The sequence below is a fragment of the Vipera ursinii genome, assembly GCF_947247035.1.
Source record: "Vipera ursinii genome assembly, chromosome: 4".
In the NCBI taxonomy this organism is placed as follows: domain Eukaryota; kingdom Metazoa; phylum Chordata; class Lepidosauria; order Squamata; family Viperidae; genus Vipera; species Vipera ursinii.
Window position 1 is genome coordinate 55,785,245 of NC_139514.1, and position 11,993 is coordinate 55,797,237.

At 37.5% G+C, this 11,993-nt stretch overlaps 1 protein-coding gene across 1 annotated transcript; it reads right to left on the reverse strand.

The window, feature by feature from the left end:
- Positions 1 to 1,267: 1,267 nt before the first annotated feature.
- Positions 1,268 to 11,706, reverse strand: RSPH1 (radial spoke head component 1; the record flags this gene model as incomplete). The annotated part of the gene is made up of 9 exons (XM_083361742.1): positions 1,268 to 1,314; positions 2,158 to 2,298; positions 3,602 to 3,770; positions 6,285 to 6,350; positions 7,752 to 7,887; positions 8,777 to 8,867; positions 9,710 to 9,815; positions 10,458 to 10,571; positions 11,653 to 11,706. 9 exons carry the CDS (start codon positions 11,704 to 11,706, stop codon positions 1,268 to 1,270), a joined length of 924 nt encoding a protein of 307 aa, XP_083217868.1.
- Positions 11,707 to 11,993: the final 287 nt, after the last annotated feature.

Consider the following 11,993-nt stretch of genomic DNA (forward strand, 5'->3'; position numbering starts at 1 on the left):
AAAGTCTAATAAATCAAGTCATTTGTTACTCTTAAATACCACTGAATAGATAGGCTGGCTATAACTAAAATATATTTTGATTTTTTGGATGTTTTCTCTTTAATCAGCTACAAAATTGGCTATTATAAATCACATTATAAATATCTAACTGAAAAATGTTTACATACTGTACAGATATAATTTTAGAAGTTATATTTTCATACTTAACATATAGTTGATTCCAATAAATAAAAAGGTAAAGGTAAAGGTCCCCCCACACATGTGGTCTAGTCGTTTCCGACTCTAGGGGCCGGTGCTCATCTCCGTTTCAAAGCCGAAGAGCCAGCATTTGTCCGAGGACATCTCCGTGGTAAAACATTTCAACCCCCAGCTACAAAAGTGCTACTTCAAATGTTCTGATTATGAAAATCAGAATCATGAATTTAAACACTATGGGAATTGTGTTTACTCAGCAGCCATATACTGTGTATTTATTGTTTGAATTGTTACAATTGTTTTGTGTTTTTATGATGTAGGCTGTCCAGAGTCACTTGCTGCAATGGGTATGTTACTTATTTTGGATTGAGGGTTGCATGTAAGTCCTGTGGAATATGGTGGGAACATTTATATGACTGGAGTAAAACAGAATGTTGATATAGCCAAGAAGGTACCTTGGTTTTTATTTCCTTCCAGTCTATGTACTGTCTTCCAACCTTTTTAAACCATTGGTTGAAGTTGGCTGTGGTTAATTTTAATTCCTTTAGAATCACAACTGACCAAAGAGTATGGCTTGGAATTGTACAAAATCGCTTGGAGGGATATGCAGAAAACTGAACAGAATTTATTTGCAATTTTATTGGACCAGAAGGAAAAGGACAGAAAGTGAAAAGAAAAAAAAAGAAATATTATGTAGAAGAAATAAGTCAATATAATTTAGTCAATATAAATTTTATTGTTTCTTTAAACTATACATAGCAAACTTATTTAAACTCAGAAAAGATAGCATTTAATTTTTTTGGTGAGGGGGTTGGGGAGGAAGAAAAGAGGCAGGAATGAGTAAAGATGGAGGTGGAAATCTTACCTCAGACGGAAAAGAAACAAGTCTGCTGCTTCCAACATTAAGCAAGCAAACCAGCTAATAAACTAAAGAAATAAAAGTCATATACTCAGCAAAATTAGCCAATGATTTTAGGGAGAGAATTCAATAAGTATTCAAATTCTCAATTAATGAACTTCAATGTGACTGAATTAAAACTAATTTTTTCCATGTTTTTGTAATTTGTGTCCGTTATTCTTGGGGTTCAGATTCTCTTGTATCTTCTTCCTTTTCTTCAGCTATGGTTGTAGAGGGGGAAAAAACAGATTAACATTAAAAATAGCAATACTGTTATTTGTGAATTCTCATTTTTCTAAGTAGTAGTTCAAACCAAAGAATCCGAAAACAGTTCCTTGAGTGGCTTAAACTAAAACCAAATATAGACAATATTACAAGACGGGAAAGGAAGAACGGAGCAAAACAGATTTTAAAATGCTAAGAACATCTTAGAGAAATCAGGAGTGTGATGATTTAAGTACAGATTGTGAGGAAAGAGAATGGTGTTCAATTGGATATTGGTAAAGTTTTTTTTTAAAAAAAGTTTTGTATATCCATTATTAGTAAAGATTTGGCTTTGCAATTTTGTACAATGCTATATTCCAACACGATGATTTAGGAACAGAGAGCCGAATTCTTACATCCACATTCAAAAACAATACAGTTTTGAATGTCTACATGAACAGGTTCCTCAAAGGGGAGAGGGGGAGAGAGGAGATGGGAAGGAGAAGCCAAAAGCCAAGATGGCAGGCACGGCCATGTGATCTTGCCCTTGCCCAAACTGCAGATTCTTCACCTTCCTCCTTTTTTTTGTAAACAGCAAAAAGCTTCCCAACATGGTGCTTCTTAATTCAAGTACATTGGCGTAGAACTATTTTGCAAAATCACAGCACTTTCTCTAAACAGTTGCCAGACATTCTAAGACGTTAGCGTTGTCTTGTGTACTGTTTTTGTGTACCATGTCTTAAGATCTTTTAACCAAAAAGCAGGAGATAAATTGAGTAAATACTTAACACTCAGCTGACATCCTTTCTGAGCAGCCAGCTTCCTTATGCACTGCATGTTCCCTCTCCCTTTGCCCTCACCTTGATCTCCTTGGTCATCTTTAGCTGCCTCCTCTTCTTCCTCCATCTCTTTCGGTGAAGAGGCTGCTTCAGCGGCCTCCCCTGCTTCTGCAGCCACCTCGGTACTTTCTGGGGGTCCTTCAGCAGCATTCTCCTCACCAGCTGAAATTTTAAAAAAAGGTGCGGAGAAGGGAAGGAAAAATTAGAAAAGCAAGTAACATCTGCCTTACTTAATTTCCGTGCTATTTCTTTTTCATTAATAATGTACGACCTGACGTTCTCCTCCTAAACAGATGACAACAGTCTTTTTTTTTCCCTTTGTAAGACAAATACGGCAATAGGAATTCCTAACACAGAGGAAGAAAAAGCATTGATTAAAGCAACGTAAAAGTGTTAAGGAAAAAAAGGACAGTCCTTGCTTTGTTCTTCTCCCAATGCCATCCCAATTTGTAAAGAGAAGTCCACGCTGAAGGGGGAGATTTTCCAAAGAGGTCATTTCAAAGACGAAACATTCTAAAATGCAGGCATTGCCACAAGATCCGTGAGTATAAATTGTCATACATCAATCCAGCAATATACAGCAGGGCCTCTTGTAATTCTCTTAACACTCAAATAGTTCCATAAAGAGTCGGTTTGACATCTTGATCCCCAACCAGGGTCTTATATGTCATAGTTATATAGTTTGCTGATTGACTATTTGCTTTGGTAGTTGACTACCAGTATACCTGCTTCAAGAGAGGTATAATAAGCATAACCAAGTGTCTCCTATCAGCAACTCTGCTTTCACATTCTACACCAGACATGTCAAACACAAGGCCTGGGGGCCGGATCCGGCCCGCAAAGTGGTTTCATGTGGTCCGCGAAGCCATCCTGGAAACAGTGAGGGAACGGCCTCCACTGCCTTGGCCCTGGCCCAGAGACCCTCCTTCTGCCAGAGACCCTCACATCTGTCCCACTCCTGCCCAGGCCCCCATAGGCACCCTTGATGCGAACGATGTAGAGCTGGCCACGCCCACCCAGTAGGCCATATGCACTCTAGCCACGCCCACTCAGTAGGCCACACCCACCCGGCCCCCAGAGGACAATCGCAATGCTGATGCAGCCCTCAATGAAATTGACTTTGACACCACGGTTTTACACCAATGGCAGCTTCCAGATCAAGCCTAAAGCTGACTCCACATAGATCACATTACAATTATGTACAGCATAAAATAAGGTAAGCAGGCTCTGAACAACTGGAGCTAAACAGTAGCTGTCTAGAAAAAGATACTATCAAAAACTGGTAATAACTACTTCTTAAAGATAATAAAGATTTCTGGTAATACAAACAATGACAGTGTCGACTCTGGATTCTCCCTACCGATATAGCTTTCTGAGTGTGCTCAAGACTTTGATCTATTAAGTTGGCACCCCTGAAATGAATTCATGGATGCACGAAAGGTTGCTCGAAAGTCAAAATACAAACCTGCAACTCCAGGTTCCTCAACTGCCGGAGCTTCTGCAGCTGCCGGAGCTGGTTCTGGAGGCGGCGGTTCTTCAGGTACCCAAAGGGTTAGGTTAGTAATTTTTGTTGCTTTCCATTTTGGAGTCATTGATACCAAAGTTTCTTCTTCCTCCTCTTCTTCTGTTTTCTCCTAAAGGAGGATTAATATTCAGAACAATAACAGAAATGAAAAAGGAAATGGCCAGTCTATTTGTGATAAAAGCTTTTCTTAAGAGTTTATGAAGACCCATGCACCACAGGCTTCACGTGTCATGGTTCCAATAAATGAGACAGTTCAAACAAAATGCAAACACTGTTTATCTAAAAAGTCTTAATAATGAAATGAAACATCGGCACTCATGGAGGCATGCCAGAATCTGAAATCTCCTCCCCTCAAAACCCATCATAACAGACACACAATCCCCGCCCTTATCTACACATCATAAATCACATTATCCAATTAGTTTTACATATGAGGTTTCACTTCCCATTCTGTACGGGGACTTTTCTCATCTTCTCACAACATCTGGGTAGATTTCCTCTCCCTCCCCCACCCCAAATGAAGCAATTAAAATAACAGGCTGTCTCTTATATTGTCAGTGCGAAAACATCTCAATGTTTGCAGCACTGACATCACGCATCTTAGCAATTCCCAACAATGCACAGAGCCAGATATTTCTCCAAGCCTAAATTACTAAACCATGTTCCTGGTGGGTGCTCTTTAAAAATAGTCTATATTTAAACATTGGAGCTATTTTCTGGGAGAGTATTGCCTTACATTTATGACCTTCTATTTAGTAACAAATTTTGCTTTGACTAATTGGTTTGAAATATTTGTGTTACTCTGCAACACTATGTTAAATCTAATTAATCAGATGCCGTTTTTAATTTGTGCATTGCTTTTGTGATTTCAATATCCTTAAAATGATGCTGAAAGAATCCACTCTCCATTTTGGAAATATTTACCAAGAAAATACTAGGTGCTTTATCATCAACAACAAAAACCTAATAACTGAATACTGGCATTTTGTTATACTTTTGATGGTTCAAGAATATTTTCCCCTAAAACAACTAGATACATGGAGAATTAAATTAAATTAAATTAAATTAAATAATTAAATTAAATTAAATTAAATTAAATTAAATTAAATTGCACAACTGACAAGCATGTGTTGTGATGCAAACGCTATCCCTTAAATATATAAGTGCTGCTAGATATATTTGCCATGCAGCATTTCATAAAATTTCGTTTAAGAAACCTATTGGCCATCCCATCTGCCATTGGTTTGTCTTTCTATGCAAGAAAGTCCCATTTCTATTGCACTGCCCCTATAATTTACTTTAATCCATCGCTGTGTTTCACTCAAACATCTGGAAACTCTAGGAAATAAAAGTATTTTCTCTACCAACATAAATTGCAAAAAATAGTCTCTATAAATAAAAATGAACCATCATATTCAAACAAAAGGAAGCAAACAAGCAAAAAATAGCTAAAATAATTATTTAGGATGTGTGGGGAATATAATGCCAATTAATACATCAAAGGAATGTTTACCCTACATTTCTTTCTAACTTAAGTGACATGCAAGCAAATCATGCAAAATCATTCTATTTCAAAGCCAAAAGACACCTCATTTGAAAAGATTTCAGTGGCTAATTGTTTCTCATAATTCTGAGTAGAAGGTATTTGTTTGTTACTCCTTCTTTTTCCTTGGTTTGTACAGTACTGTATGAGCTAAGCAAATTACAAAAAGGATCAAATGAAATGTTATTTTTATTATACAAAAGTTTAAAAGTTCAAGGAGGAAAGTTTAAAAGTTCTGGGGAAAGGCAGATTTATTAAAACAACACAGGGTATTTGTGAGATAACTGCTACACAACATTCACAAAGGATAAGATGCATGATAATCACGTATGTCTGAAAACTAGGTATGCTTGCTTTACATTTATTTGATTGATTGATTGATTGATTGAAGGCTTCCATCCTTCCAAGGCCAATAAAATGAGGACCAGATTGTTGGGAGCACTATGCTGACTCTGTAAACTGCTTAGAGAGGGCTGTAAAGCACTGTGGAGTGGTATATAAGTGTAAGTGCTATTTCTATTTCTATATTCAATAAGGATAGATTGCCTTTTTGCATACAGAATATAAAATGGCAATCTATTTTCAATAACTGCACAAAACTATAAAATTGTTACTTTTGATTTGGGCAAACTATTGATGCATCAAGTGACAACAAGAAAGTTCTTCAAGTCTTGCCTTAATTAATTATGATTTAATTATAATTAATGCAACAACTAGATGATTCAACTGACCTTGCAAAGTTAGGGAAAAGTGAATATTGTACAGAATCCTCTTCCGCCCTATTTGGCGAAGGTCAGTGTGGATTCAAGGCAAGTATTGCTCCAAAAGATGAATGGGGAAGGGGAGGAAAATCAAAATCAATTTCCTTCTAGAAAAAATAAGCCAGATAGTTGAAGTAATTTTAGCATTGCTAGCTATCAAAAGTGTTGGTTTTATAAAACTACACTTAAATTAAAATATACACTTTGTTGTAACAGTTATTTTATTATTTAACTGCTAGACAGAATTAAATATAGTAAAAATAAAAGTATAATTCTGGGTTTCCTGGTTGTTAGTATGATTTAACCCAATAGCACTTACCTCCTGACAATAATCACCATGCTGCTCACATCCAATATCAAATATATACTTCCCAGCACCTAATGGCTGTATAAACAAAGGAACTTATATTAGTAATATTTCAACAGTTTTATATTCTAAAATATTTTCACAGTTATGCTGTACCATTCACGGCATCTATCAGCAATTCCCTTCAGGATTGTATAAGAATAAACAGTTTAGTTTCGCGGGGGGGGGGACACTTCAGAAAGGACTACACTCAGAAATAAGTGAGAAAACATTTCAACCTTACAAGATCTATTGTTCCTGACTTGAACATTGTTACTGTTCTTCATGAAAACCTTCTTTCATTTTATTTTAACTTCATTTCTACATTTTTCTACGTGTCTGCCCACACTCCATGCCTCTGCTAAACTGAAGTCCCCCAAACTTTATACAATAATAAATGTGCTTTTTCTAAAGATGGTCAAGATTCTTTATTGCTTTCGTTGTAGCCATTATGAATTTCTTATGAAAATAAAACAAACATATTCTTGCTAATCAAAATATCTCTAGGGCTCGTTCAAAATAGTGGTTGAAAAATACTTGTTCATCTAAATCAGGGCTTTTCAACTTTTTCACCCATTGTACCACTTTTAGGATATGGCAACATCCGAGTACCACCAGTTGCCTAGCAAGGTGTCAAAAACTTGATGACCAAAAAAAAAAAGGAAAAAAGTGAAGTACAGGTAGTCCTCGACTTACAACAGTTCATTTAATGACTGTTTGAAGTTAGAATGGCACTGAAAAAAGTGCCCCCCAAGCAACAGCCGAGCAAGACACCTGCCTGCCCGCCCAGCTGCGTTCTTCCTCCTGTCTGAGGTTTTCATTGTTGTGAGCATTTCTGTTGAGGATTGGCAGCAGGGGTGGGGTGGGGGGGGGGGTGTTTGGTTTTTATTTTTCCCCCCTCTGCTGGGTGGTTGCAGCAGGTTTTGGTCACTTCACATGACCCTGGGACACTGTGACCATCATAAATATGAATCAGTTGCCAAGCACCTGAATGTAAATCACAAGACCCTGGAGATGCTGCAACATTCCAGCTGATCGGAGCTTCTTCTGGGCTCAGCAGAAGGGCCAGGATCAGCGCCGAGCTCCAGCTGGAGCCTGGCACTGATCCTGGCGCTTCCGCTAAGCCCTGACAGCCCTGCAGCTCCAGCCATCTCTCGCTCAGGCTTGTGCTCATTCCCCTCCCCCGCTACCACTTTTTTAGGATGGCCACGTACCACCTGCTAGGTGCCAATGTACCACAGGTGGTACCCGTACCACTGGTTGAAAAGCCCTGATCTAAATGACTGTGCAAATACTGGAGTTTTCTGTACAAAATGAGTTTCTGTATACCAGAATTATCATAACTAAAATGGGATTAGATACAAAAGAAGCTGAAAGTCTTTTATTTTCTATGCCTAATGCACATTTTTCAGAAAGCAATATAATTTCTTACATACATACATTTTTATTCACAAACTTTCCCTGGAACCTGTGGTTTAGGTGAACAAGTTCAGCAGCTCCTTCTTGTTGCCCATTCGCCCAAGTGCCAACATATTTAGAACCAGTTAATGCATAGAAATAAGTACCTTGCCCATGTCTATTGGAGAGGGGGGGAAAAGTTGCTTTGTATTAAGACAGAAGAAATTCTTATCATTTAATCCTGCATACAATCTTGCTCACATTGTCAAGGAATGGATTAATTTAAATCAAGGCAAATTAAATAATCAAGTGTTAAGAAAAATCTGATTAAAATCATTGATTAAATTACCTGCACTGAAATGTCTGTGTGTTATATAGATAGAGACAGTGCTTTTTTTTGTAAAAGAAAAAGGTGCCGGAACTCACACGTCATACAACCTGCCTTGCCTACCCTACAAGGTTCCATCCAAAAAAGGTGCCGGAACTCCGTTCTGAGCGTTCTATGACAAAAAAAGCCCTGGATAGAGATATATCTTCAATAAGAATGCAAACCACTAGGTTGCTGCAACAGGTAATGTATATTTATTTTCAGCTAAAAAGAGTCCTCCTTTGTTTACTGTATTTATATTGCTGTCTAATAACACTGCTCTCTGGATGGCTAATGGAGTAAAATAGTATAAACTATAATCATAAACAAGTCTAATCATTTCCAACACCAGGATATCCAAGATATAGTAAAAGAAAAGAAGATAGCTAATAATAAATGTTTCTGTTAGAATTAAGACTTGTTGTTAAATGAGATTTCTATGTTGCTCAGGGAAAAAAAACCAATGAATATATCAATGGTCCCTCTATTAAATTACATAATTAGGGCTGTAGAAATTGCACAACCCACATTAGTTGGAAAATCATTGACAACATTTTCATCTACTGTAGTCTATTAGTCTCACAATAAATAAAATCATCATACAGCCACAATCTCAAAAGATGATAGAAACTGTAGTTTAACATCTCTGGAGGACACTTATAAGAAGTAAAACATAAATCTGAAATCAGGCGAAGCAAACCTATAATTATTGAACCACTCTCCAGTGTATGTGTCTCCATTTATGTAAGAATAAACTCCATTTCCATGTCTTTGATCCTCCACCCAGTCTCCTGCAATAAATAGGCTTTATAAACCATAGTGTTTGGTCTTTATATTTACATTACTTTAAAGAAAAGTATACAGTATTTATGCAGTAATAAAAACAATCCAAATTTTGTTATCATGATTGAGAGAGCAAGGTCACACTGAACTAAAAGAATCCTATAGAAATGACAGAAGAAAGTAATGACAATAACACAAATAAATACGTTAGATAAGTCAGATAAAAGACAACTTAGCCTGTAGCAGGAATCTGGGCAAGGTTGATGTCACACAACCAGATGAGCAAATTCTACCTCAGTGTAAAGTTCTAGGTCAGGGGTAGGCAACCTGGCTCTTTTGTGACTCATGGACTTCAACTCCCAGAATTCCTGAGTCAGCTGACTCAGGAATTCTGGGAGTTGAAGTCCATGAGTCATAAAAGAGCCGAGGTTGCCTACCCCTGTTCTAGGTTCTACATACAATAGAACTCTAGTTCCTCTATATACAATTATATCAGTTAGAAAGCTATGTAATGTAATATCTAAAAAAAAGTTGCAATACTTTTTCTATGCTAAATTGACTTCATGGGGAAATCTAACATTAAAAATTGGGAAAAAGATGGTAATGTGGAAAAATTGGATGAAAGTGCAGATACTGACTTTGGATCAATTCATCCAGATCAGGGGTGTCAAAGTCACAACTTCACGTGAGATGTTAAGACGTATCGTGATTTTTTTTTCCATTGCCGGCAAATATACTTAGGCATATATACTTAGGTATATTTCCTTTTAACAACATGATTAGATAATAACATCTTCAATAATCTTCTGTCAGTGGTGTGGTACTATTTGAATGAAGAAAATATAAATACCTTCATATTTTGATCCATCTGGATAAATAAAGATCCCATTGCCATGTTTTTTATTTTCAAGGTATTCACCAATGTACCTTGCACCATTTTTAAATCTATATGTACCCTGAAACATATATATTACAGAGATGCTTTATTGCAATGGTTATACTTGGAAAATGGCCTAATACAAAAGAAGTGAGACATACAGTAGAATATTATACAATAGACTGCTCCAGTGATGCAATTGTATTCCCTCTCTTTTTTTGGGAGGTGGTGGGGGTTGGTTGCATTCTATGCTTATTGAGCATGCTCAAATCTTACTTGATTTTGGGATTTTTCTGTCTATAGGGTCTTGGACAACCATTTGTCTGAAATGCTGTACAATTTCCTTCTTGAATAGGGGGTTGGACTACAAGACCCCCAAGATGCTTTCCAACTTTGTTATTCTGTTATCTACAGGGAAGCCAAAAAAAAACCAAGATAACAGTCATGACAGCATATGTGCTTTATATATGCATCAATATCTCATGCACGAAAGGGAGGAGCTTCAGTCATAAGACTACCCACTATCAAGGCTTTTGGGCTACCCCTAGCTCTGCAATTAAGGGACTCCCCTTAATTTAGTAAGGAAATAAATAAACAAGCAAACTGTGAGTTTCCCTGAAGCCATTGATCCTTATCTCTTGTTTTAATTTGGCTAAGAAGATACAGTTGATTTTTTTCATTAGTATATATAATGAACAAGTTATTTCTAACTAAATCTTACCTTTCCATTTCTTTTACCATTTGCATATTCTCCCTCATAGGTATCTCCATTGGGTAATCTGGCTTTCCCATGTCCATGCCGTTCACCAGCCTCATTGCGTCCACCTTCATATTCCTAGTTAAGTAACAATAACGACCATACTGTATGACATGTCTATGCTGCTCTTCAGATGCTCAGTCATGAAAACCTTGCCTCATATTATCAGTATTAAGAACTACCTTGTAGATAGAAGGGGCAGAGTGATACTGATTTGAGCAGTCACCCAATGAGCTTCATTACCAAATGGGGAATCTCCTTGATTTTGCATCTCCTTGATCACAGTCCAATATTCTAGCTACTATGGGATCACCAGAGTCATTACTTAGCTACACTTGATACTATACTAAACATTAATATGCTTAGAGAATTAAAACGTTTCAAAGCTGTATTTATATAAACATCAGAATACGTGAAGTTGCTTTATCATGAGTCAGACCACTGGTTCAGTACTACATTGTTATTAGACTATGATGTTCAGTACCCTATTATTCCCTTGAAACAATATTGGTATTTTTAAGATCTTGCAAGATCACACTTGCTTTTGCTGCCCAAAGCACTTATTATTCTTCTGGAAATTTCCAGGGTTTCAAACAGAGATTGTTCCTATTACTAGAAACTGAACCCAAGACCTTCAAGCATGCAGTTAATGTGTTCTGCAAGCAGAATTCAGCTCCTTCCAGTTTAAAAGCAATGTGAAGTATACATATTGGCCTCCGTATTTGAATCTTCAAAAAATAAGAAAAAATAGTCAACTTTCTGCTTTTATTTTAATTGCACCTTTTAAAGAATACGTTTTGTAGAATCTTCTGTGTTTTACTATAATATTTTGGCAACTTGTTGCCACCCCAGTTTTTGAATTTTAATTATTTCTGCGCTGGTTTATAATAAGCTTAATTCATGATTTATGATGATATTTGTCTTTTCCAAATGTTCCTATCGTTATAAAAATATGCACAAATTTAGTTGCAAAAGAGTCATCGTGAAAAATATCAACTGAAAAAGATGTCCAGCCAGGCGGGCTTTACTCAGAAAAGCAGCTCCCATGGGAGAGCCTCGCTTTTACAACTTCTGACCCATTCCTACTCCTCTACCCCGTTGTCATTTATAGCCAGCCCCTTCTCTTTGTCTCTCCCCCATCCCCGTAGCCCCCACTGACCCCTAAATCATTCTCTGCCTCCTCTTCGATCTCTTCCGAGCCAAGATCCGACATGCTGCACCCAGCTGTAACACCATGGAGACGGCGTTCCCTGTGGACACCGCCCCCTTCCCGGCGTCTAGGAGGCGGAACTTCTGGATTAAGGTCGCCAGGGCGACCGGGTCCTAGGCGGTGACGTCTTTTTTCCCTCCCTCCCTCTTCTGTGTCAGTTATGCTGTTAGACAGCAGGAAGAAGTTTGTCGGTGCAAATTACAGCTAAGCGTTGTCAATTCCTTTAGCGCGGTTTGTTCCTTCTCACGGGTGGGAGCATCCCATTGCAGTTCCTTTGCAATTCAGTCAGG